The following is a 27991-nucleotide window of genomic DNA, read 5'->3' on the forward strand; positions in this document are numbered from 1 at the left end:
TATATATATATAATAGTCCAAATTTTTAACTCAAAATAATCTTTAAACCCTTTAGAAAATGGGAAAGTTACACATTAGACCCTTTGCAAAAATAGTTACTCATATCATCTAGCCAAATATAAATTGATTGTGCGTTTTTTTATTATTATATATTATACTTATAATATGCATATGTTTATTATTATTTTAGGTGACAACAATACAATATAAAATCGTTTTATAAAAAAGGATCTCTACACTAACAATATAATCAGTGTCCCATTTTTAAAAATGACCATAATTTTATCTTTTACAAAATTTATCTAGTAAAAACATGAAGTAATTAGTCTATAATTAGTCTGCGTATCGTAAACATTAGAACTTACTATATATACAAATTACATATTAAAATATTATTTGGTATAATGGTGGGATATTCATATTTGATGAAATGGTATAAGGGGTTTTTAGCTGTGCGCATTTAAAAGGATAGTGACTACGAATTTCTCATATTATCAAAAGAAAAATATAATTTATAACATGAGATATTTTATGAAATTAAATGACCTCGGAATATAGTACTCTTGCACCGTCTATGAGGATTTTGCCATGTCATGATCTGATTTAAACATCAAATCTAAACTTTAGTTTGCATAACCTCAAAGCTAGGTGAATTCTACATCTTCTTTTTTCGGGATCAGTATTATATACTTAATTTTCATCGTTTGGTTCCATATAAAGTCAATATTGGTATACTGAGTATACAAATAAAAGATAATGCTTCTAAAATGAGTGTAATATCCACTTCAACCATTTGAAAACAAAACAAAACAACCAAACAAACAAAAAAAGCAATCATGACTTAGAAGAACTAAATCATCGCCACCAAAGTATATGAAGACGGCAGGTTACTCTACACTTTTAATTCGTGAAACACAGGAGAAAATTATTTTTCTTGAAAAATATTACAAATAAAGATTTTCTTAAAAAATAAGTGATTTTAAATTTTTTTAGAATTTTATTTGTTCATTCCTTTCATCATTATCCAAATATTTTAAATGGACTTCGATATGTTCACCCTCACAATTTTCACCCGATTCCCCGAGGGGCCACATTGCGCCTAATCGATTCGATCCGTTTGTCAAATAATTAGATATTAAGCGTAACGAATATTCTGAAAGCTAGTTTTAAAAGAAGAAGATTATCCAAACCTTATGAGGAATACATGATTCTTGTCCTTTACCAGTGTACTGAAATTCATTTCATTCATCGTATTAACGTCGATCCAACAAAATTAGAACAATACATAAAGAGAATGACAAGCACAAATCGAACTTTTCATATTCATAAAATAATCAAATGAAGTCTTCTACGTTATAATAAAAAAATAGAGAGGAAATGACATTGTTATTGATGTCTCTTTGGATCTAAGAATTAGGTGAAGATGGACATGAGAAATGATGAAGTCGAGACAAAAATGTTTGGGCCTTTTTGACATAGCAAATTGGAATTCAAATTTAAAATTTGTATTTGTTGTTTACATGTTTGAACAATTTAACTTCAATTTGAAATCAAATAATATTTCAAGAATTCATTTAAAAGGTAGAATTTAAATTCCAAGTATGTAATCTTCATTTTTTTAAAATTAAAACTTGGTCCATGAATCTATATTTTGTATAAAAAAAAATATCATGTTCAACGTGAAGAAAATATTGTACTTTGTAGAAAAAATCTCATATTCACACTATTGTTGCTCTATTGGAAAATGTATCATTAAAAAATTATGTATATTTAAAAATTTGGCATGTTATCATAAGAATTTATCCATACAACACATATGAAGATATATGACTTATTAATTTTACTGATACACATTTCGATAATTATAAAATGTATGAATTAAGAAGTTTTAATAGTTGTCACTAATTATAAAATTTTCATATTTATAAGAAAAATAAATTTAAAAACTTTTAAATTCAGATAATATATCTAAACATGATTTCAACTTTAAATTAGTATCATAGTAAAGCGTGAGTTTTATAAAGGGAAAAAAAGATCCACTAAAACATATCAAAGTGAAATGGGTGGAGGGATCCCACTTAAGGGAAGAGAAGGTGGTATGGCATGTGAAGCTCTAGAAGGTAAGGACCATTTCTTTAGGTTTTTTGATAATGTTTATGTAGGATATAACTAATTATAAGTATCCTAATCTAGATATAAATATGATCTCATTTTGATGTCATACAAATGAAAAAGGAAATTCTAATATTGCCCCTAAAATATAACAACATTTCAATTCAATGAAGTTGAGGGATTAAAAGGACCACATGGTATCAAATATTGTTCACACTAAGTGATTCTCTTGTTTGTATAATAAAAGGTATATAAAGTTATAATATGCATGATGAGTGTTGAAATTAGTCATTGTTTGTTGACATGCACATTCTATGTCCGGTAGCTACATAGAGTTTACCCCAATTTAAAGTGGATGAGTTTGAAATATTAACCATTTTGAATTAGTAGATTTTAAGTTATTAGAAAGGCCAAATTCATTGGTAGCACCTTGTAAACTTAACATTAATGTTTACTTAGATATTTTAACTAGATTTAGACACCTAATGTCAGATTTCAGTATGTTATTTTGACACTTTTTTACACCATCAATAAAAATATATAATGTAAATATGTTATACTTATTAATAACGTGTAAAATATCAAACTAAATGATAACACTTATCATTTTGTGTCCAAAATAATACTAAAATAATCAATTTTGAGAAAATAAAAAAGTAGCCAATAAATTGGTGATACATGACATTTTGCCCACATAATAAAAAGAAAAAGATTTAACTGATTGGGTTTTTTTTTTCAGCCTTCTTATTGTCTTCTTTAAATATCCATTTTGTAGAAACACCACCTGCCCCTTGGTCTACTTGTACATAAACAGTCCGCTATTTATAATATCTGTAAGAAATTGGAAATTAACTAGGGAAAAAAAATCACATCAATAACAAAGCAGTTAAATTAAATTAAAATCATCAAAATTAACTGAAAAAAAATATTAACAGAAAAATAAACTCTGAAGGCCAATGAAGGAACAGGCGTGAAAAAAACTCAAATCTCACTCCTATATGCAAACATTAAATTCCTCCAAGAAAGAATCACCATGGATGAAGTTAAGCATGGAGAAATGGTGGTTGAAAATGTTGAAAAAATTAATAATTAAAAATTGATTTAATATGCTTTTCAAGCGCAACTAGCGAGTGTATTACACTTTCTATGCCATGTAAGTTAAAAGTGTCAAAATGACACAACAGTGCTGTTATTCTATTTTAGAAACTGAGGTTCTAAATGATTTATGGCAGTTCAATATTTGTATATATTTTGCCTTAGCCCCAATGCAAACTAGCCACCTTTTAAAAGCTTCTATCTGATAGGAGGGTTCGATTTACTTTATAATTGATGTTGCTAAAAAGACTGATTCAACGAGATATGCTTGCATGTTGAGAGTGAGCTCCCTCTCTCTCAGCTAAGGAAAGAGGTCGAGAATTCTTGTTATTTCCAAATTATTTCAAGTCTTTGTTCATACTTGGCTTTATAAGATACTTAAAAGAATAGATTGTGAGTCTAACTCCGCTCTAAAAGTTAGTTTACTCGAAAAAATTTGTCCAAAATTATATAAAAAGATTTATCTGGCGTAGGACTCTTTAACAACGATAAATTTACATGTAAACCCTGATTAGGTTGAACAGTACAATGATTAACTGTCATACGACCAATCATTTCGGATAACTCTTACATCTACTGCACTATTTTGCACAGAGTTAATCGATACTTATTTCTCAAATATAATATATGCTTCTTCTCGTATTATTAGTACGATTAGTTTTTTTTCTTTGGTTTTCTGCACTAATTGGTGATCATTTTCTACATAATGAGCGCATCGAAAATAAATAATTATAATTACCCTGCATGCATGTGGAATTAATTAATTGAATTGATATGTATTAGTATTATTTATTAAATATGATTGTGGATACCATCTAAAATGCACAAATTTGTTCTAGTGGATGTAATGTAATCGTAATCATTCCAATATCTCATATTTTATTTTCAATGATACTAATTTTCTCTCAACTATGTGCTAATCCTTGTAATCAAATCAATCGAGATTTATTGTTTAATCTCAAACAGGACAAACCTCATAATTTAATCCCTTATGTTGAGATTTACAGATCTGTGTTAGCAAAACCTGAATTAAGCTAATATACCAGATTTTAAAAAAAATCTAGTTGATCAATTAATGCTTAATTACTTTCACATTAGCATGTAGAATTCAACCATGCTAAAAAAAATTCAAAAAATTAACAATAAGTTTACAATAGCACACACACCAGGTAAAACCTTGAAACTAATACTCCTTGTGTTTCAAAAATAATGTCTTTATTTCTTTTTTAGTATGTCTCAAAAAGATGATCCCTTTTCTTTTTTGGCAATAATTTAACTTTAACTTTCCACGTGTCATGTTTAAGACCACAAGATTAAAGGGCACTTTGATACATTTGACATAACTTTAATTTAGAATCACAAAATTAAAAAATCTTCTTTCTTTTCTAAACTCAATTTCAAGTCAAACTAGATCATCCTTTTTTAAACGGAGAGAGTAACTTAATTAGGTTAATAACCCAAGAAGTGTAGTGTAGCTTAGTGTTTTTTTCCTTGGTTTCTGCAATAGCACACACTATTTGTACCCGCGTTAAAAAAAAATGAAAAAAATGATATATGAAATAATTAAATAACTTATTTTGAACACCCTTAATATAATAAGTTGCTATTTTTGGACACCCTTTAAAAAATTTCTCGCTCCAACCACTGTATATGTAGGGCCGTCATATGTTACATTTGATATGGAATATGGGAGACAGTAGAAGCACACTAGCCAGGAATTGAGAATTGAAATGAAATGAAAGTAACCAAACAAGTGATATAGTGTTAGTGAATTATATCACTCTTTTATTTAAAGCGCTTTTTGCTTAAACGCGCTTTTCTTATCCTTGCAAAAAAAACTATAAATAACCTTCCTTTCATGCATTCTATAAGTTGTGAAATATATTCAATTGTTATTCCAATGGCGAAGAGTAGTAGGTCTTTTAATATAGTTTTCTTTGTTTTGTTGAGTATAGGAATATGCTCAGCTGCAAGAACCCTAATTGGTCTTGATGTTGGTGTTGGGGCAAAGGTTGGTGTCTATGCCGGTGGCGGTGGAGGAGGTTCTGGTGGAGGTGGAGGTGGAGCTGTAGCTGGTGAACATGGTGGTTATGCTGGTGGAAGTGGTAGCGGTGAAGGTGGTGGAAGCGGATATGGTGCCGGAGGGGCACCAGGAGGTGGTTATGCAAGTGGAGGTGGTGGAGGTAGCGGTGGCGGTAGCGGTGGAGCTGCTGCTGGTGGAGAACATGGTGCAGGTGAAGGAGGTGGAAGTGGTGGTGGATACGGTGCTGGTGGGGCGCCAAGTGGTGGATATGGTGGTGGAGGTGGTCATGGTGGGGGTGGTGGAGGTGGTTCAGCATCGGGAGGAGCATCAGGTGGTGGATATGGAGGTGGTGAAGGTGCCGGTGGTGGTGCAGGCGGAGCACATGGAGGTGCAGGAGGATATGGCGGTGGTGGTGGCAGTGGAGGTGGAGCCGGTGGTGGTGGAGCAACTGCTGGTGGAGCACATGGTTCAGGTGAAGGAGGTGGAAGCGGTGGTGGATACGGTGCTGGTGGAGCACAAAGCGGTGGAGGTGGCCACGGAGGTGGCGGTGGAGGTGGTTCAGCATCATCAGGAGGAGCTGGTGGAGCATCAGGAGGTGGATACGGAGGTGGTGAAGGTGCTGGTGGTGGTGCAGGAGGATCTCATGGATCAGGAGGATATGGTGGCGGTGGTGGTGGTGGATCCGGTGGTGGAGGAGCGTATGCGGGCAGTGAAGGTGGTGGACATGCAAGTGGATATGGTAGTGGTGAAGGGGCTGGATCCGGACATGGTGGTGGTGGTGGCTATGCTCCTTGAAATCTTGTTCTCTTCACAATTTGCAAACACTATATGATTTCCTATTCTTATCTACAATATTATTAAAAAATAACATGATCAAATTGTGATAAGAGATTTATTGCATGAAAGCAAATTAATATTGTTGCAGCTCTTAAAGCTATATGTTTTTTAAATTCTAATGTAAGAAAGATATCTAAACAATGATGTCTTGCACAATATGTTTGGTGCATTTAATATAAGAAAATGGCTTGGCAAATTCCTGCATACGTTCTCCAGACATTGCATGCATGCTTTATTAATTATCTCTATTAAGTCATCTACTATATGTCTATCACATTTATGAGTTATAAGAACTCCTCCTTAAGTAAGTTAAAAATTGTGTTTGAAATGTATAAATATATGTGTCTCGATAGAAAAGATATTTTCTTGCTGCTATGAGGTCAAAAAACCATAATACAACGGTTGTATTACAACCTATCCTTAAATCTACGAAGCACATTACGCAAAACAAAGTAAAATAATTTGCTCCACAATCTGCTAAATGTGTTGAGCAGCACAAAAGCAGAGTGCTTACTTTGTTATTCAATTTATTCTATTGAGATATCTATCATTTTTTACCAATAAATATAAGATAATTTTATCCACTAATAGTAAAATAGATAGAAAGAAATCACAACTAAGTTATTATATAAAATAATTTATTAAAATAATATATTTTTCTAAAATTTTATAAAACTAGTATAAACGTATTAACGTTTTAGGATATATTTCATTTTTTAAAAGTTAACAGTGTTAGGTTGATATACGTTACTTTAAGTAACGTTTTACTCCTAAAACGTTATTTTGAGTAACGTTTTACTTCTAAAACGTTATTATGAGTAACGTTTTACTCCTAAAACGTTATTTTGATTAACGTATATCAATCTAATGTCGTCAACTTTTAAAAAATAAAATATACCCTAAAACATTGAAATACGGTTATATTAATTTCTTAAAATTTTATAAAAACATATTATTTTGGTGTATTACTTTATACAATGATTTAGTTTAGTCAAAACCTTACTGTACAAAATTTAGTTCAGTTCATTTTTTGTTAGAAAAAATAGTTGGACAATCTAATTTCTCTATAATTAAACTAAAAGCTCAGTGAATTTCTATGTAACTAAAATACTTGCACTTGTATAATCTTCTACAAGCACAAAAACACACAAAAAAAAGTAAGAAACGCTTCCCGGAATTAAGTTGCGTCGGAGGCAAATTCAAAATTTAAAAATTTGGCTTGAATTTAGGCTTTAGCAAAGTTTCTAATGACAACTAACGGATAATGTTGCATTTGATTGGTTACTAATAGCTTGAACTATACTGAAAATATTAAATACAAATATGAGTTAGCTGAAGATCATGTAAATCACCTGCATTCCCTGAGAGTGTGAAAACGTTTTGTATTTTATAGACTTCTGAAATTCATCATGATGATTAGGACTTACGATAGACGCATTAGGGTGTAAACTGATGATCAAGTATCTGTGGATGCCAGCAAAAGCATACACTCTATTAGTGCAAATTAAACTACTCCCTCCGTGGCCCCGGTACTTTTTGAATTTTTAGATTCAAATAAGTCTATCTTTTAATTATAAATTCTTTATTGTCTTTTAAATATTTTGAGTTATCAATTATTGTGACTTATAGTTTTATAAATATATAATTTTCTTTTCAATTTTTTTTTGAAGATTTCATGCCTAAATTTTTTGTCAAATTTAAACTATTTAACTCTCGAAAAACGAAAAGTCTCACCTAAATTGAAATTGAGAGAGCATCATTTTAGAGTTTGTCTTCCTTTCCCTTTGTTTCCAATACAATCATTTTGAAGTTCGGTGTGATACTTAGGTCTTTAAATGTGTTAGTGGCATAGAAGCGTTTTTCTTATCATTGGGAACATCTATAAATAGCGTTAATGAATCCATGCAATATTCATATTCAACTATCTAGCAAGTCCAATGGCGAAAAGTAGTACTACCAAGGGTGGAGCCAACCCTTCTAGTAGGAGGTCATGCGAACCCCCTTTGGAGGAAAATATTATTATTTATGCATTGTTAAAATTATTTTTTTATGTATATATAGTAGATGTTGAACCCCATTCGATTAGCTTGTGTGTTTAGTTGTTCAGATTTTGAACCGCCTTATTAAAAATTCTAGCTCCAGCACTAACCACTACATGTTTTAACATAGTTTTCTTTATTTTATTGAGTACAGTATGTGTTCAGCTGCTAGAACCCCTCATTAGTCTATGCTGGTGGAGGTGGTGGAAGTGGAGCTGTAGTTTGGTCATCATGGTGGTTATGCTGGTTAAAGTGTAATGCCAAAGGTGGTGTTGAATTTATTTGCCCTGATTTCTTACCATAAATTGATTTTCCTTTTAAAAAATGGTTTTAATATTTTGATTAGTTCTTTTCTGGTAGAAAAGGTTTTAAGAATCTATAAATATAAGTTTGTTCCTTCTAACTTCATTAACATTCACAATGTAGTTCTAAAATTTTTAGAATTGTGGTTATGGTGGAGAATTTTGTGTATCTCCTGTATTTCGAGTGAATTGGTTGAGTTTGTTTCTCTCTATATTTTGTTATAGTGGACTGCTAATCTCCTTTATGGACGTAGGTCGATTGATCGAACCACGTTAAATCTCTTTCTCTTTTATTGCTCGTTTGTATTCTTACTCATGGTCTTTCAAGATTTGTTGTGCTAGCTTCCGGTCTTTCAAGATTTGTTATACTAGTTTCCGTGTTGCACCTGCTTATTTTGATCCTAACAAATGGTATCAACGGATATGGTGCCGAAGGGGCACTAGGAGGTGGATAATCCGGTGGAGGTAGTGGAGTCAGTGATGGTGGAACACATGGTGGTGGATCTGGTGCAGGTGAAGGAGGTGACACATTTTTATTTAGAGTAATAATTTGACTTCAAAATGTTTATTTTATCTTTAATGAAATTATTTATAGTCACACAAATTTTTATCGTTATTTATTGTGGATCATAAATTTTAAAATTTTCCTTTCTTTCTTAGACTTTTAAACTACCTCACATAAACGGTACTACAAGTGAAAAGAGAAAAAAATATACTCCATTAATTAAACTTATCATAAACAAAAGAAAGAAAAGATCGAGCAGAATTTTTAACCAAACTAAGCCATTATATAAAATAATTTACCAAAGTAATACATTTTTCTAAAATTTTACAAAACTAGTATAAACGTATTTCACGGTAACGTTTTAGGGTATATTTTTTTTTAAAAAAATAACAGCATTAGGTTGATATACGTTATTGTAAGTAGCGTTTTACTCCTAAAACATTATATTCAGTAACGTTTTACTCCTAAAACGTTACTATGAGTAACGTTTTAGGAGTAAAATGTTACTGTGAGTAACGTATATCAATCTGACGCCATCAACTTTTAAAAAATAAAATATATCCTAAAACGTTACTGTGGAATACGTTTATACTAGTTCTGTAAAATTTTAGAAAAATATATTATTTTGGTAAATAACTTTATATAATGGCTTAATTTGGTTAAAACCTCAAAAGAGCAAGTGGAAGATTCGTCCCTTTAATTAATTTTTACTTTTTTAAAAAAAAAATCGTCTCTATAGATTATTTTGGTGCAAAAAATTACACTCTCAATTTGTTATTATCGGATTTTGTATATGACTATCGAAATAAAACAGAAGTATGCCTACCCGATCAATTTATAAAAGATTCATAAACTATTTGGGCATGCTTGGTTCTTGTTAGGCTCTTTAATTTTAAGATTGTTGATCAAATTTTATAATGTCGAATTCGAAGATATGGCTTCTCACTAAAAAAGGTGAAACAATCAAATCTAATTTGATGGATTTAAATATTCAGAAATTATGCAAATTAAATTTTCTCATATTATTTAATTGGAACATTAGTACATTTTAAATGATTGAGGGAGACATGTAAATCTTTCAACCACTTGCTACTTTTATCCTTTCAATGGGTGTTGCAAAATGCACTAATAACAAAAGGTAAGTACATCACATGAATGGGTTAGTAGAGATAATCTAATTAGTGGCAAACTGGCAATAAAAATAATTTAGCTCAAATTTCTATACAAACATTTAAAAACAAAATCAAAAATTTTTTTTATTCTAATTTGAACTTATTTTGATTGCATCTTATTAAAAAATTATTTTGTTAATCTTTGTGTCTGATCAAGCATGATCATTTCAAATTAAAAAGGACAAATTTGTATTTAGTAAAAGATTTATAACAGTTTGAATTGGATTACTAACTTCATGTGCATTGGAGTGTTGATGGCAGTGATAATCAAAGTTGTGGATGCCAGCAAAAGCACACTACTGTAGTCTACTAGCTAGTGCGATAAGTAATAGTTTCTGTTTATCCAACTTCTTTCTTTTTTTTACTGACTTAAAAAAATTAAATATAACTTTAACTTTCTACATTACATTACATGTTTAATTCAAAATTATAAAAATTCAGAAGTTAATATTTTTTAAAAATTCTATTTCAAACTAAAATAAGACGAATAAATTGAAAGAGTAAGTATATCATTTTCATCCTAGTTCTCTTTATTACACTTTTGTTGTGTATTTTTGTGGATATTGCGATAGTGGGGGAATCAAAAATTTGTTGTTGCATGTGCTTCAACCACTCTTTGCTCATTGACACGCTTTTGGACCATTACCCAACCACAACATGCTTGTTGGGGGAATGTCTATATATAGAGGTGTAATTGTTTACATGTCAAAACCAAAATTGTGGGATTCACAAAACATTCTTCAATGGCTAATCATAAGGTTTCTATTGTGTTTTTATTTATGTTAGTTAGTGTAACTATATGTTATGCTTCTTCTAGAGCTCTCCTCAATCTAGAGGGAGGTCCTGGGTACAATGTGGGTGGCAACATTGGCTATGGTGCAGGGCATGGTGGTGGTTCCGGAGGCGGTTATGGGGGAGGTGGATCTGGAGGATATGGAGGTGGTGGGGGTGGAGGTTCTGGAGGTGGTGGTGGTGGTTATGAAGGTGTAGTTAATCATGGTGGATATGGTGGTGGTGGTGGCGAAGGTGGTGGTAGTGGTGGAGGTAGTGGTGGTTATGCACCTGGAGGAGGATATGGAGGAGGTGGTGGTGGTGGACATGGTGGAGGAGCGGGTTACGGTGGTGGTGGTGATCATGATATAGGATATGGAGGTGGAGGAGGAACAGGAAGTGGTGGTGGATATGGTGGAGGTGCAGAACATGGAGGTGGATATGGTGGTGGTGGTGGAGGAGGAACAGGAAGTGGCGGTGGATATGGTGGAGGGGTAGAACATGGAGGTGGATATGGTGGTGGTGGAGGAGGAGGAACAGGAAGTGGTGGTGGATATGGTGGAGGGGTAGAGCATGGAGGTGCATATGGTGGTGGAGGTGGAGGAGGAACAGGGAGTGGTGGTGGATATGGTGGAGGGGCAGAACATGGAGGTGGATATGGTGGTGGTGGTGGAGGAGGAACAGGAAGTGGTGGTGGATATGGTGGAGGGGCAGAACATGGAGGTGCATATGGTGGTGGTGGTGGAGGAGGAACAGGAAGTGGTGGTGGATACGGTGGAGGTGCAGAACATGAAGGTGCATATGGTGGTGGAGGAGGAGGAGGAACAGGAAGTGGTGGTGGATATGGTGGAGGTGTAGAACATGGAGGTGCATATGGTGGTGGAGGAGGAGGTGGTAGTGGTAGTGGTGGTGGATATGGTGGAGGTGCATATGGTGGTGGAGGTGGAGGTGGAAGTGGTAGTGGTGGTGGATATGGTGCAGGAGGGGTTCCAGGAGGTGGTTATGGAGGTGGAGAAGGGGGAGGAAGTGGTGGTGGTTATGGAGGAGCAGGGGGTTTACCTGGTAGTGGATATGGAGGGGGAGGTGGTCATGGAGGAGGTAGTGGAGGAGGCTATGGTTCAGGAGAAGCTGGTGGTGGTGGATACGGAGGCGGTGGAGGTGCAGGTGGTGGCGCAGGAGGAGCTTATGGAGGTGGACATGCTGGTGGTGGCGGTGGAGGTGGTGGAAGTGGTGGAGGAGGTGGCCATGGTGGCTACATTCCTTGAACTTTCATAACTTTGTACTATAAAAGAAAATAACAACAAATGCTCCTCCAGTTGAAGTATGGACTTAATGCATGCATGCATGCAATCCCATTAGTACTGTACTACACTACTAATGAAGTAGAGTTAATTACTATATATATGTACTTCTGTTGTTATCCTTAATGTAACTTCATATGTATTGATATTAAAAGTATATAAGAATCAATTGAAATTTTCATCATCGAAATTGTAGATTACTGATATATTGGCCACTTCAAGTCGCACTACAATAAAAATAAATTTTAACAACAATAAATATATATAACAAATTAATGCTAAAATTTTTACTAATATTAATTAATTGTTGTTAAGATCCAATATTTATACAAGTTTTAGAAGCACATATAAATAGCGTTAAAGAATGTAATATTTACCTATAATTGTATGTATAGTGACGTCTGTACATGACACCCTTAACCAATAAAATGCAAATGAAATTTTGATGATCTTATTGTTATTGGGAAAGAATTGGTCCCCTAGTAGGTGGCTTAGATGAGTGTGAGCACATATTATAAACGCAATGAGTATGGTGAAGCTATCAAACTCTCCATTCTTCTTATCATAGTCAGAAAGTGCACTAACTTTTTTCACATATAGTAAAGCTAAAGCTCCTAAAAAAAACTGATCTTCAACCTATTTTCATTAGCTATGTACATAGGAGTTAATTGATACCTTGTTTTTCTATCTGGAAAAAATACTTTGCAAGTTCATGAAACAGACGGCACTTCTTTGCAGGTTGCATCCTTAATTTGTTAGTTCATCTTTCGTTCGCTTTTAGCTATAATGTTTTAAGATATAATCTTTTATCATATTAATGTGACAAAGATTGCAACTTATAGCATTATCATATGATTTTCCAACATTTAAATTTAAATTTATAATATTAGATTAATCTAATCAATTTAGCTCAAAAATTATATAAGTCAAATCGATTATCATGAAGCAAAATATGACAAATAAAATGAATGAAGGGAGTAGTATTTAGTTAATTTTCCAGGGAATCAATCGTTTCTCAACACCATCACAGTAAATTAAAGTTGTTTAACATCTATTGGCTCTAATGCTGAAGTTCAATGTTAAGTTAACAAAGATCTATTTATAATAAAAGGATAAAGAATAAATATACCCTTGAATTATCATAAATGGTATATAAATACTCTTTGTCATACTTTAGGAATATTGGTGCCCTGCCGTCCAAAAACTAAAGCCTATGTCCCTTAAGGATAACGGAGGGTATCCGCATACTATTTACACTAGTTCGGAAGTATATTTATCCTTTTTTCCATGATAAAATCACGAAAAGAAAGAAATGAGAGAAACATAATCAAACTTATTTTAATATATATATATATATATATAATAGCAGAAGTGCTAGTAATATTGACTCTTGAAGATGCTGCTTTCTTTAAATTTTTTTGCTGTTTACAAAGGATGGAGTAAAATAACATTATTTAATTTCTTAATAGCTTATTTATATTTTTGTAAGACAGCAAAATGGTCATTTTTTTCTGGAACTTTTCAAGTTTTGACGCAATTTGGCTTGAAAAAATTAATAATATGTCCAGAAATCATAGGTTTTGTGACCATTGATGAAGGTACAGGGGATTTGGTATTTTTCTGAGACTTTGCTTTGATCATCATATCCACTTCTCCATCTTCGTTTATTAATACCATATCATATATTGGTACTTTCTCTGCATAGTATTCAATATTCTTTTTGTCATGGTGCCTGCGATATCGATAGTGTAAAAAATATTTGTATCATCAGCATCTCACGTGTAATAGCAATATATTCCTAATATAACAAGTGGAGTCCATAACCTAAAAATAAGTTAGCTAGTTAACATACATTTTTCTTGCCTCGTTATTAAATAGAAAATGTAAAATGAAATATTTATTTTTAATATAAGAGTCAAGTTGATCTTGGGTTGACATATAGTGCGACTTGTCAGATATATTGGGTCATATGGTATTTCCCCGTTCTCTCCCCCGATCGAGATATCCCCCGTTTCGCCCAAGAGAGATCGAAGACGAAGATTTTCTGACGCAGTGCGGGCACTGGATGGAAAAGACAGATAAAGGAACAACCCACCGGAAGGGCATACCTCAAGGGGCACCAATCTCCCCCGGCAAAGATCTATCTCGAGAATCCGCGTACCGCCATGGGAGAGCATTCCTTGGATAAACTCTATACCCTTCTTTCGGATCTCGAATCGAGGGGAGTCAATTCCGAGTCCTTCTCTCAATTAAAAGGGAAGGTACCATAATGAAAGAGGGAATAATACCTGTCGAATACTACTAGAGTTGGTTGGAGGGTAGTGATTAAATCAACCACGAGAGATTTCAGTGGATGGCCCATCTCTGTTCTGATTTTTGGTTCTACCTAAATTAATTTTGATAAATTAGAAAATAATTAAGCTTGGGTTAATTTATTGAAGAAGAAATCATTTAAACAAGATTCTATATGATTATTATTTAAGAGAGTTAAAGTAAATACCCCATATTTTTCACAAAGATCAATTAGATATTGAACTTTGTGATATTTAGCATAATCAGTACTTCTCCATTGATCACTTCTCTCTCTAATCATTGTAACTTCTTGAAAATCCACGCTCCAGATGTCCGACCATGTCTTGGCGGAGACTGTAAAATTAAGAACACAAGTATATATTGATTGGTCTAGGTGATAAAATTAAATTAGTCCATGACTCGTCAATTTAATAACGTGAGGAGTATCGAAATGATTAAACATAGAAGTATATATACGAGGAATATTTAGCCAAGGCGTTATGCCAATAATGGTAACACTGCAACATGATTTCAAGGCAACATTTTTGAGTGGCCATTCAAGTGATTCAATGGAGAATTCTTTCAATGCATTCATCACTATAAGTACATGTTTGGGAACATCTTGAAAGTTGAAATCTTGTTCTGGTGTTCTCTTGAAAAAATTGTTCTCTTCTTTATCACCAGACATAATCTCAATATAGTAATATATTTGAAGTGAAATGGGGAGATATAATTATTTGTGAAGGAGAAAAGAAGGGATTTGCTTAAGGCATTTCAGACACCTATATATAGCATAAATTTTGAGGAGCTGAAAATAATTTGTTCGATATTAACCAGAAAAAGAATTTATGTAACCTAGGATGTAGAAAAACAAAATATAATGAAGCCAAACAAAGTTGCATGGTTTGTGATGATTGAAGATGCTTCAATCCAAACGTTTTCTTTAGACAATGAATAAAAGCACTGGTATTTACTATGCACTAAAATTCGGCGTATATAATAAAAAATTCATACTATAAAAGCTCTCCAAGTTCTTAGGTATATGCGAGTAATTATAATTCTCAACAATGAGAATATAATATAAAATCTTTACTCTGCACTATACAATGGAACTCTGAAATATGAACAACAAAACAGCTGAACGCCATGTTTGTTGGAGGACACAAGATGCCTAGAGCTTGGTATCAGCATTTCCATTAACAAACTACTAGTATTTTCTCATAACTTATCTCATGCTGCCAGCCATTACAGGACGCATCGTAGAGCCAATGCTAGACCTTCGGCGACTGGTGGAATTACTGTCGTCTCTAGTTGGAGATACTTCCATTCTTCTCCTCCTCTTTTTAGCAGAACCTTCACTGCGCAAGCCCTGCATAGCAGCTAGTAATTGCTGGCCTCTAGACCCAGGCATGTTTTTCTTTATCAGAAAGCACGCCTGCTTTCTTTCCATGTCCTGCTCTACATCGTCTTTCTGCAGTTGCTTTTTGCAAGAAACCTGGCCTACCATTCTTAGATGACCACGAGGAATATGGTAATCGTTATCTGCAGATGAAAACCAATGATTTAGCATCAGCTTCTCTATATTCACTATAAGCAACAAAGTTGACAATAACATAGAAAAGGAAGATACCTGGGGGATCTTCTCTGTATATCTCTGGGCTTGGAGATCTAGGCGGTGTGTCGGGTGTGATATATAAAGTTCTGCTGGTAGAACCAGGGGTCAGAGTACTGCTGTTTTCTTTGAGTACTGAAACACTAGAAACTGGTTTAGACAAATCTTTGAGTACTGAAGGTGAAGACACTTTACCCACTTCACGTGACTTGGAAACCAGAATATTGCTTGCACCTAGTGGTGGTGTAGGAGTAGACATCATCTGCACATTTTCCTTTCCATCACTATCGTGAACCTTGTTGAGAGAACTGGGAGATGACTCATTTGCAGCACCATTGGATTCTTTGACACCAAAAGCCTGGGCATTTGGCAGAAGCGGAGAAGGAACACAGACAGCATCTGTATTCTCTAAAACTGATTTGGGAGAAGTACTCAGTATGGACGGATCTATAAAAGGCTTTTGCCCTTCAATAAAATCTGAAAACCAAGCAGTGCCCCTCTTTGCATAAAATAGAACATATGCTTCCTGTGATAAAACATAATCTTCTCGAACACGAACAACCTATCAAGTTAAAACAAATATAAAATCAGTGCATCATAAATGCTAGTTTTGCCCCCTTTTTTCTTGGGGAACTGCAGAATACCGAATTAAAAAATACACAAAGACGAAATGATGTTTAATTCGGTACAAAATCCAGATGGTTACAAAGTTCGAAATCCAAAAACTATTAGGGAACCTGAAAAAACTGACTAATCCCACACCAAACCATAAAAAAGAATAAGAGAACTTTGTTTGTAGTAAATACCTTTGAGTCATCAAATTTATACCATTCATTAGGAGCAGAACGAATGAAGCTGTAATAGTGCCCAGAACAGTATGAAAATCCTATATGCACTATAACTGCATAAAGATCATACTTCATTTCTACCTGTACATGAGAAGGAAAATTCAAAATTATTACCAGTTTCAAAGATTCAGCAAATAACAAAAAAGATCTTAAATAGTAATTAAGTGAAATTCTGTATACAGTATTAAACCATGCTTAGACCCCATATCATATCTAACATAAACAAAGGAGAAAAATTTACACACATTACACATATACAAGTCGTAGAGCTACTAGCAAATTTTTTACCAAAACTACATTGTAAGAATCCCAGAACCTGCAGCTACTAGAACTTACACAGGAAAAGTAAAAACTATTACTCTTCTAAGCAATAGTAATTACTCTTCATCGTGTTCTCTACCAGAAAATTTTCACTTTATTTCATATCTTCCATCTCCTGAAACTAAAAAAACCTCTGCAACACTAGTTACTAACATAGACTCAGAGGAGCAAAACGAACTCACATTATCAGTTTGGCTGTTATCAGCATAAGCATGCAAGTCCAATTCAAGAGGAAACGAAACATATTTGTCAATCTTCTCAACAAGAGAACCATCGGTTTTGAATCTCTTTAAATGAAGGGCCGCTACTGTAGGAGCCTTATCAAGTACAAGTTGCTTCTCAATGGAGACTTGCTCCTTACATTTTTCACATGTGAATTTTGTTTCAGAGTCCTCAATTTTCTCAACCTTTGTGAATGACTCTAGAGCTGTGTCCACACTGTCGACATCTTCAATCTCTAAACTCAGATCTATTAGAGTCTCATATGTGTCAGAACAATGGCCACAATTACAACACCGCAACTGCAATTTCAGAAAGGCATTTGTAAAGTATTAGTTCCACATTTTTATTTAAGAATGAAAATCATAGCATATGTGCAAATGCAATGACAAAATACAAGGCATAAAAAAATGACAAGTGTTTGATTCTTACTTTGCTAACTAAACGACCTCCAAAAGCCTGCTTCACAATGTTGTCAGTCTCTAAAGTTTGGCAGTCTTTTGATTTTGAATCATCATAACATCTTTCAAGTTTATCCAGGAAACACTGTAGAAACTCATGAGCATCTTCCTGTTGGAACCGATGGAAAGTAGAAGAAAAATCTGTTTTTTACACAAAGTTAAGGATGACAGTGAAACAACAGCTACAGATTTGCAAGCAAAGCAATAAATTTATACAACCTTCTTACCTAGCTGGCATGTCTTGATAGAATCTTGAAAGTTGAAACTGGTAAATAACTAATTTAAAAAGATAATAAGCAACACTTTCTCCACGGTTATTGGTAAATTATAAATTTTGATACTTGTGATATTTGACTTAAGCACATTTAACCTTTAATTAATTGAAATATGTATTTTAATCACTTCACAATGAAAGTATACTATAGTTGAACAATTATTAGAACTATTTTACCATCAGATATGAAGTAAAACACACACATTTATCATAACATGTCGGTAATAACTATGAACATTTACTAGCAAAGGGATCAAAATTACACATTTAAAGGAGCTTACTCAAATATCACAATAAATTTGAAAGGATACAGTTCAAGTTGTTAACAAATTTCCAGGGAGAGACTACACCAGCCTCAGAAAACAGCGAAGCATCAATAAGCTTTCTCAGAGCACAAATTACACAGAACCCGTTCAGGTAACCTGCAATTGTTTCATAGACATATTGCTAATCAACTTCGAGAATAGAAAGAGAAATAAAGATGATATTTTCTCCACCAAACAAGATTAATCTGACCACACACACTAACTATAACTTAAAGTGATTTGAGTACAAGGATCGAACCATTCAATTTTTCAAAAATAAAATTTATAAATCTATCCAGTCAAAACTTTTTATTAATGGTAATAGAGATATACAAAATGGAGCAGAGAGGTTAGTTCTTACCATTACATGGTGTGGCATGATCAATCGACTTAAGGCCCTGAATCAGAGGTACTGTGTGCATGAACGATTGTAAAACCGCGTTTAGAAAGCACGTATTGCCTAAATTAGCAAGCCCTGCACCCTGATAAAAATCCCAAAAAAATCAACAGAAGTACCAAAATCTCATTTAACATATACCCTACAGTAAAAAAAAATAGAGCAATTCATGAAGCTAGAAGACTAATACCTGTATAAACTTAGGTTCCTCGTCTCTATACGAATTCCACTGAGACTCAACTGTCACCAATTTCTTAGTTTCAACTGTATTTTCCGAAGAGCCATCCGTCCAATCGAAAGGCGATGGCTCATCCTTGGGCTCAGCATCAGTGAGTTGTGAATCCAAAGGCTTGGAGTCGGTGACTTTACCCCAAGGTTGACCCCAACGGGAGCAATAATATGGAGCAGAATATGTGCGAACAGGTGACGCATCCAATTCCTCTTCCTCCATACATAACTCCTCCGATTCATTGAAACCGGCTGAATTTTCAGTATTCGGTAGATTCTGATCAGCAGAAATCGGAGAAGACATATCTAGGGTTTCGTCAGAATTTGCAAAATCAACCGGTTTTGAACCGGTTTCTAGGGTTTCTGAGCAAAGCGCTTCCATTGAAGTTGACTTGGAGGAAGAAAGAAAGCTGAAATTGGTTTTCTAGGGTTTTGAATTTGGGGAGTTTTAGCAAAGTTTAAAGGTTTTGAAGAATGGAGGGAAAGGGGAAGAAGAGGGAAAAGGTTGAATATGAAAATTGAGGGAAAATTGGGAAGTGAAATCTAGAGGAATTATTCAGATTAATGGAGAGTTTTGAAATGGGAGGGAAAATCAGCCGCCATTTTGGATTTTTTCAAGAGTGTTTTTCAGTTACGAATGAGCCAAATGTATATACAGCGCGCAAGTGTTAAAAACAATTACCAAAAACTCACCAAATATGTATGAGTTTTATTTAATTAAAAGAAAAAACTTATCATATTATTTTATCTGGATATAGAACAAAGTAGTTTAAGAATTGGAATTCCTGGATTATAATCACAGAGTAATTTTGTCTACAAATCAAGTGCGGATTCACGTACCGTTCATTCATGAACTTTGGCATAAAATTGTTTATATATATAATAATTTTTTTAAAAATTGACTATATTAAGCGTTCAGCACCTCGTAAACAAATCTCGTACTTTGGTTTAGCGGCAAGTTTGAAGCATTTCTTTTACGGTTTATGAATTTCTCCAATCACTTTTCTTATTTTTAAGAAATTTTAAATCTTCAAAAACAGTGTTCGTTTTTTAAATGGTAATATTAATCTTCTTTTTTTTTCATTGAACATCGAATGCAGATAATCATGGATTTATACTATGTGAGTAATTGTAATTTTATATTAAAAGAAGTGTATACCCATAAATCAAGAATTCTGAATCCGCCTACAAACCAAATTGATCCTCGTGAGACGTTAATTTATCCTATTATTTAATTAAAAGATGTTACTATTATTATGAAAATTATTATTATCTGGATGTCCACTAAAAAAACTCCCCACTACTCATATCAGTATATGTTCCACTTCTGCCATGACTTCAAATTCTTAATGCTACATCTCCCACCTCCTCCATGATCTTTCCCCCTAATCGTGTTTATGACCTTCTCTTTGTCTGCCTCTATGTAATCGTATAAATAGAAGATGGGAAGCTATATTATTCACACGAACATACTTGAAAGAAGAAAGTTTTATCTTATTATATTGTTCCTAGCGCTCTTTAATAGAAGAAAGCTTGTTTAATCTTCAACTTTTGAGTAACTTGGAAGTATAATTTACGAGGCAAGTTTTAGAACTAATACATTTCAAATCGTGGGCACAACAAAGAGAACAGTTATTGCTAGATTACAAGTCGGTGATTTGTATTTCAACTCTAGCAAGAGCACATAATACAGAGCAAAATATTCGACTCACAAACATCTATGAGCTTTAAGGCAAGTAAAAGAGTGAAAGACAAACAAAAAAACACATTACAATAGGAAATTTGGAAAGACGTATCTTTAAGCGCGCTATAGAACTAGACACCAAAGTCCTCAAGAGCCTTAAAACTCTACTTCTTCTGAAAGAATGTCGTACTTTTTTCACCTCTACAAGCAATATTTAGATACTGTCATCTTCATTTCATTTATAACACACAAAAGTCTCTCCTCACAGGATTCTATCTTGAAGATCAGATATCAAATTGGATGCTAAGGAGGACAGCTTCTTCCCAGTTTCTCCAGCAATATTTTTGATAGACGACATATCCTGTTGTGCCTGGAAGTATTGGTAATGAAAATCCATTCAACACCTTCATATAGAAACTGGTGAAACGCAAAGCATTGCGTATCAAAATTTTCACTATACCTGGAAAGAGATCCTATTTATTAAATCGCCGGCACTTATTTCATAAGCTGCCCCATCATCTTGACCAAAAAGGTCAGCACTAGAAATGGCGCTTGAACCCTATGAATAACAAAGAGAAAAGAAATATGTTTTAGAACCTGAGTTTGGTACTTCAGTTTTCAGATAAACTTCATGTAGCAGTGAAACATCAGCTTTACTATCAGATACAGTCTTCAGTCTTGTTTTAAAAGATAGACACCAAAAGCCAACTTCGTCAATTATGCATCGTAAGCACATTCAAAATCATCAGACTTACATTCAAAATCATCAGACAAACTACAGTAATAGTTAATAGCCTAATTATAGCATACTGTTATAAACTTGCACCAAACATATGGATTATTGATTATTATAATAATAGCTGAATCCGCTAAAATAAACTCAGCCACTGAGCAGTTACTAGAAGAATCTAGGGGTTGAATATTTTAGCAGTACACTAGAGAGCTCCACTATTTTTGAGTCATTATAGATGCATTATCTTTACAACTTGTCTGTTATATGATTTGTGAAAGGCTTGTTGGAAGAGAAAAGGTAATAGTTTCAAACCTCTTCAACTCCTACCAAAAGTTGGACCTCAGAAGTCCCTGAAGTGGTTGATTTTTTTTTAAATGAAGTCTCTGAAATGACTTTCAATAGGAAGAGGATCAATTAAATCATGTTTAGGCCTTTTATATCTCTCTTATTGAATTGAGTAGTTAATAACTTATAAGGAAGTCCCTTAAGCAGGAGTTTGAGTATGTGAAGTAATTTTTTTTTATCTTCGGTTCCTAAGACATAATTATTAATAATATTCATCTGTTGCTTCGTTTTCTTTGTATCTTGATGTTTCGTTATCATATTTTTCTTACACTCCTGCTTCAAATAACTTCTCTTTCTGAGTTGATGCTCTATCGGAAACACCCTCTCTACTCTGCAAGTACGATCAAAATGACGACACCCATTTTTGCTTTAGAAAGGAGAAGGGAAAAGGGTAATTTGCACATTCATCCAACCCCAACGATTCGATTAGTGTGCATTGACTTCTACTTTCCTTGGGCGACTTTCTTGCCTTACCAAAAGAATTTCATTTCACTTTTCCAGGAGGTTTTTAATAATTAGGAACGGAGAAGAATCTGAAAACACTAATGAGATGTTAAATAAAGGATTAGAGGCAATTCAAGGATTCAATGCTAACTAAAGCAGTAGGTATACCTATATAAGGGAATATTATTTTACTTCCCTTGTCCCAAATTTACTAAACTATACCTATATTGATGATTAAAATATAATTCTGACTTCTTTGGTCTTTTGGAACATCAAATTTAATTGGTTTATATCAATTCTGTCCTGTTTATTAATGTCTACTCTATTGTTAGTTACACTGTCATAGTAAAGTCCAGTATCACTCTAATAGATGGTCAAAATAAGCCAAGTAAACTGGGAGGAGGTGTGTTATAACAACCATACCGAGTATTTCTGAAGAGAAACTGAGGCTTCCATTGCAGCTTTACTCTGATCACCAAAGAATTGAGCAGATGAAATGGATTTGGCATTAGTAAACTTTTTCCTTGCTTCATCAGTTTCCTCAATCTGATTAGAGTATAACGCAAACACATAAGATAAAACATATTAATAGCACTGGATAAAGATCAAGAGGCAGAAAGGAGAAACTTTTTGTCACATAAACATCAGAAGTAAACAACTGATCTGTCAGGAGCAGAAGGACTGGGGAGAAAAGGAACATAATCACAAAAAGAAACATATGATGCAGAAAGAGGAGCAAGAACCTACTTCTAGGCAGTCTAGGAATACCCAAAATGGCTTAACAAGTAAACAAACACTAGAAAATTGAGGTACCAAGAGTTTAGGATGAATTTTGATCCTTGCTTGCTTTTCCAAAAAGCGAGATATACACTAATTTCTATATAGATAGTCACCCAGAAATTTAGCCAAGGAAACTGGTGGGAAGGTCAGTGGTCCAAGTATACTCCAGAGCACTTGGGAATCTCATAAATAAAAATAATAGCTAAAGAAGCATCCAAAGCTCCAACAGAACAGGGCATTACTTGTTAACGATCCAGGGCATTTCACCAATTTCTGAATAATTAGTCAATCAAAAAATGAGAAGAAACACAAAGCCATATCAGTTTTAAGTTGCTCACAAATAATTCCCTTTGTGTGTGTGTGTGTGTGGTGGTGGGGGGGGAGGGTTTACTGCATAAAACTTGCTTGAATTGTCTCAAGTCGGTTCTGGATAGAGCAAAAAAAATTTGACGCAGTCAGCTCCGTAACAGGGAACATCAGACCAACATCTCAATATTTTGAATGCTTGTTACAATAGAGACAGTCAGAGACACCGCAATAATGTCCACCTTTCTCCTTCCATTAAACTTGGAAAATAAACAACATACATGACAAATTTCACTGAATCAGCTTTAACAAAATCCTGGATGATCAAGGAAAATAAAGCTAGGATAAGAACTCACTTGAGCTTTTGAAGAATTGGAACTCGTCTTCTTTGTGAAACCACTATCCATCCCATAATCTGAAAAAAAACTGGTGGACTTTGGAGGGGCCACATGGTTAAGAACGCGAGAGCCTCCAGAACTCGTCTCTGTGGGTTGGACATTGTCTGTGTACTCAAAACGAGACGCAAATGATGAACCTACAGTTGGTGCATTACTTGCAGCATTGGAGGAGGGAACTTGAACAGGCGGTTCTTCAGGCTTTTGCTCATAAAGACTTTCACTAGACTGTACATGGTGAAGGGTCAATAGATTGGAAACCAAAAATCACTAGAACAAGCATCTTCGCAACTGTAGTAAGTCTAATATGTACCTTTTTAGTAAGTTTGCGAGCTCCAAGTCCTCCAGATTTCCCAGCTTTCTTCGCAACTGTAGGTTTCTTAAGAAAGGTGGTAACAGCTTGAGAGGCTTTAGGTGAAGCAATAACCTCGGTTTTTTCGTCTTTCAACGAAGACGTTTCTTTTGGAGGTTCACTAGTCTTAATATCCGGAAATACATTAGTAGCCTGTGCAGCCTGAGAAGCAACAGGAGATGCTGGCAAAGCTGCTGGCAAAGCTGCTTGCAAAGCTGCTTCCTCTGCAGTACTTTTAGCAACTTCTTTTGAGAGTAACTGCCTATACAAGTCAGCAGCCCTTGAGGTATACTTGGAGTCAGTCTTGCCTCCATCGTTCCATCCATGCTGCTTGAAAAAAACTTGAGCACGGTTATTTCCACCAAAGTACATCATTTTTAACTGCTCTGGAGACCACGAATCTAAATTTGTTGATCTGCAAGACTCAACTTCTCAGTAAATGGAAATAGAAATAATAATATGACGAAGCAACAACAGAAGATTACAATTACTCTTGTTTGAATACATCAACCCCTACTCCCCAACCGTAATATAGTAAAGAAAAAAAGCCTATCATACTGCCACCATCATTTTAACCACCAAACTAGAATACTAACCGCTAATCTACTCTCTCTTCTCTTTCATTAACAAAGGATGACCAATGGCATGAATTGACAGTTGGGTCTTTTTTTATACGACAAGGGAAACCCGCAGCCACTACCCTTTGGGTGCGCACAAGGTAAAACTCTCGCTCTTATGCAATGGCTAGCAAACCACTGGGCCACCCCGAAGCGCTATGTTGCTCAAACTCTTCCAAAACATCAATGGGTGCATGTCGGATTCGCCAAAAGTAGTGTATTTTTGGAGAATCACGGGTGAGGTATCATAAGTGAAGAGTCCGCGCAACTAAGCCGAAGGGTGAACTGTGGGTTTAGACACCACGGTTATCAACAACTACTACTACTACTACACCTCAGTCCTAAAAAAGTTGGTACTGGCTATATGAATCTTCATTTAAGAATTGTATCATCATCACAGTAAATAAAAATATGTTAAAAAAAAAACATATATATATATATATATATACTAATAATAGTAATAAATCCAGTGTCATCAAAAAAAATAATAGTAATAAATCCGAAAAGAAGGAAATGAATTGACATCTCCTTTCCACATCACTCACTGCTTGCTTTTCAAGTAATCCCAACAAGACAGCAAATATACTCAATATTTTATTCCCCGTGGACACATCATAATCTGCACAGGCGAGTAACCGCAAGTCCCACAACAGTACCCACAACAGTAGTTCACATGTAGAAAGAGTTGTGTATGGAAGGAATTGTGGGAATGAGAAGGAGCACCAACTTTGCGCAGTTATTTAAGAAAAAATGCAAAAAAAAGCAAAGATCATATTGAAACATTACAAGTTTCCCCGACTATTTTGGATGTACTCTCTGGGAGACACTACATTTTCTTCTTCACTTTGCGTTATAACATCATTTATTTTCTTCTAACTTTATGCTCTTACAGTTTTTAACTTCACCACAAAAGGAACCAGGGTCCATTTTGAGAAAACATAAAGGTATTGTATTACAATTGAATAAGCACCAAGCTAGAGCGTCAAAATTTAGTTGTATTACAACTTACGAGTTGTTGCAATTCCTCTCTCATGTCTACAAGAAATCTGAATCACATAGAAATATCAATTTGCACCCTAAACACTAGCAAAGGTAAAGTTCTTACTTACGGCTAAGTATGTTCGCCAATGCCTTCAAAGATTCTGTTGTTCCTTCCTTCTCAGACAGTCCACCAGATAGCTTGGGGTATAGCATTCCAGAATTTGAGGGATTCCACCCCCCCCCCCCCATATCTTCAAAGTACTCCAGACATTGTCCTTATTAGTCTAATATATTACCATTTATTCTTGACTGTGCATAATAAGAAGTTTTAGGGGTAGAATGTCATCCAGTGATTTACTTTCCAGAAAATCATGGAGCAATAACCTCCCTGTTCCCTTTCTTCTTCCACACATCTTGGTCTAAATTGTTTTCCCCATGACCCCATCTCCAATAACCTTCCCCCTTACCAATTATCAGCCTCAACTTCTATTAAACTATCAATAAGCCGTGTGACTATCCATGGCATATCCTGTAATTTGCTCCTAAAACCCATCCTCATGTTCCACTTTCCTCATTCTCTTTTTTTTCCTTTTATCCTTGTCCAACTAAAATGGAAATAAACCGAAACCCGTGGGAGTGAAATAGAATAAGAAACTTATAAGGTTGGTAGCTGCCTATTGGCTTTGACCAATTTGTTCTGGTCCATGTAAGGCTTTGCTTCAATGAGAAACTAACTAGATGCATAAGTATACTCACTACCATTCAACAAAATCTGTCATCTTACAATATTTCTGAACATAAATTGAAACATTGAACAATAAGAGAAATTCATATCTATCAAAAACCACAGATATCTTCATTTAAGTGAGTGAATGTTACTTGCCATTCAACACAGAATGCATTCACCAGTGTCTACCTAACACCAAAGTCATAGCTCTTAACATGTTATTACTCAAAAACCAGCCATATTAAACCATACAGGTGCCACATCAAACAAGAGCCAAGCAAACATCAACTCATTAAGCCAAAACAATAGTTCAAAACGAAAAAAAAAATACCTAACGAAACTGATGTGAACGCCGAGACTGCGATGGACTGCCGAGCAATCAATACACAAGAAGATCCCATACGTCACGGATGCCCAAGTAGGATTCTTAGCATTGCAATCGAAGCACATCTAACAAGGAAAAAACAACAAATTTTGAATAAAATCATACAGAAGAGCAAAATTACTCGATCAAAATAACGGATCTACAACAGATCTCAAAAATCTTTATGTAATCAAACAAATATCAAGTAAATAATAAAAAAAAAGTTCCAAAAAAATAAAATTAAAACACTAACCTTGTTTTCAGGCTTGGATTTGAGCTTCCGAAAAACAGCGTTTTTGTCGCTGAAGTTCTCGGAAGCCATGGCTGTAGAAATAGATGATTCTAAGAAGTTCCGATGAAAAGGATAAACGGTGGCAATGATAGAGAGAAAAACGACGCGAATCGCCTCTTTAGGGAACGTACAGAAATGGTGCAACAAAGCAGTGATAGAGGAATATATGTAAAACCGCTAATCTGCAAAATATAAATGTAAAAATTCTATTAAAAGGGTATTTTTACCAATTTTTGTGATTTGTTTTTTGGAAAAATCTAATTTGGTCCTTTGATTATTTGAAAATAAATTCTGGCTAAACTATTGTTGCAACAACAACAACTTATTGCATAAGTAGCGTTTTAAAAAATATATTTATACAAATGTAATTTTTATCCTTACGAGGTAAAAAAATGATTTTGATAAATTAAAATTTAAAAATAATTAGCCAAATTAATTTACACAAAATTACATTTGGTTGGTTTTACATGAAGAAATAATTACATCTAATTTTTCTTGTATTTTGAATAAAGTATAACTATTAGTGGTAATTATCAGTGAATTCAAAATAATTCATCCATTGTCAATCACTTCATCAAAAGTTCTATCAAATACTTATTTTCATCTTTTTACCATCAAATTTCTGTAAAATTTAATATAAAATTAATTAGTAACTAGTTCTCTTTTATGTTTGTTTTTTTTAAAAAAATATAACTAACCAATATAAGTTGTGTTATACTGGTGAAAATGTTTCACGTGGAGAATATCTGCGTGATTTGAATTTAATCGAAGCTTCAATATGAACTTCGAGCATCGGATGAAAAAAACAAGTAATGTTATTTAATACTCCCTCCGTCCCTTTTTACTTGTTCACTTAT

The 27991-nt window shown here is 34.2% G+C and overlaps 3 protein-coding genes across 3 annotated transcripts; 1 reads left to right on the forward strand and 2 right to left on the reverse strand.

The window, feature by feature from the left end:
• The first annotated feature begins 4963 nt into the window (after positions 1–4963).
• Positions 4964–12347, forward strand: LOC101244606 (glycine-rich cell wall structural protein 1.8-like). The gene is made up of 2 exons (XM_069288564.1): positions 4964–5840; positions 10968–12347. The coding sequence occupies exons 1-2, from the start codon at positions 5066–5068 to the stop codon at positions 12119–12121; spliced, it is 1929 nt and encodes a 642-aa protein (XP_069144665.1). The 5' UTR covers positions 4964–5065; the 3' UTR covers positions 12122–12347.
• A 3006-nt stretch (positions 12348–15353) lies between these two features.
• On the reverse strand, positions 15354–19965 carry LOC101244309 (ubiquitin carboxyl-terminal hydrolase 20). The gene is made up of 8 exons (XM_004245849.5): positions 19077–19965; positions 18851–18971; positions 18496–18606; positions 17882–18051; positions 17413–17751; positions 16868–16990; positions 16080–16623; positions 15354–15991 (listed from the first exon to the last, which is right to left on the reverse strand). Exons 1-8 carry the CDS (start codon positions 19494–19496, stop codon positions 15675–15677), a joined length of 2145 nt encoding a protein of 714 aa, XP_004245897.1. The 5' UTR covers positions 19497–19965; the 3' UTR covers positions 15354–15674.
• A 721-nt stretch (positions 19966–20686) lies between these two features.
• LOC101244022 (probable ADP-ribosylation factor GTPase-activating protein AGD9) lies at positions 20687–27463 on the reverse strand. The gene is made up of 7 exons (XM_004245848.5): positions 27096–27463; positions 26810–26928; positions 24115–24568; positions 23763–24029; positions 22744–22866; positions 21259–21357; positions 20687–21168 (listed from the first exon to the last, which is right to left on the reverse strand). Exons 1-7 carry the CDS (start codon positions 27162–27164, stop codon positions 21061–21063), a joined length of 1239 nt encoding a protein of 412 aa, XP_004245896.1. The 5' UTR covers positions 27165–27463; the 3' UTR covers positions 20687–21060.
• Between the last annotated feature and the right edge of the window lie 528 nt (positions 27464–27991).

The sequence above is a fragment of the Solanum lycopersicum genome, chromosome 8 (assembly GCF_036512215.1).
Source record: "Solanum lycopersicum chromosome 8, SLM_r2.1".
NCBI lineage: Eukaryota > Viridiplantae > Streptophyta > Magnoliopsida > Solanales > Solanaceae > Solanum > Solanum lycopersicum.

Excerpts from the sequence above, each read along its gene's own strand:
- LOC101244309 (XM_004245849.5), bottom strand. The coding sequence starts at position 19,496 with ATGGAAGCGCTTTGCTCAGAAACCCTAGAAACCGGTTCAAAACCGGTT. Across the intron at positions 18,607-18,850 it reads TCATGCCACACCATGTAATG|GTTACCTGAACGGGTTCTGT; the intron begins GTAAGAACTAAC and ends AAACAATTGCAG. Across the intron at positions 18,052-18,495 it reads ATTTGTTAACAACTTGAACT|ATTTTTCTTCTACTTTCCAT; the intron begins GTATCCTTTCAA and ends TGTAAAAAACAG.
- LOC101244606 (XM_069288564.1), top strand. The coding sequence starts at position 5,066 with ATGCATTCTATAAGTTGTGAAATATATTCAATTGTTATTCCAATGGCG. Across the intron at positions 5,841-10,967 it reads AGGAGGTGGATACGGAGGTG|GGCATGGTGGTGGTTCCGGA; the intron begins GTGAAGGTGCTG and ends GCTATGGTGCAG.
- LOC101244022 (XM_004245848.5), bottom strand. The coding sequence starts at position 27,164 with ATGGCTTCCGAGAACTTCAGCGACAAAAACGCTGTTTTTCGGAAGCTC. Across the intron at positions 24,569-26,809 it reads GTTCACATCAGTTTCGTTAG|ATCAACAAATTTAGATTCGT; the intron begins GTATTTTTTTTT and ends TGAGTCTTGCAG. Across the intron at positions 22,867-23,762 it reads CCAATTCTTCAAAAGCTCAA|ATTGAGGAAACTGATGAAGC; the intron begins GTGAGTTCTTAT and ends TACTCTAATCAG.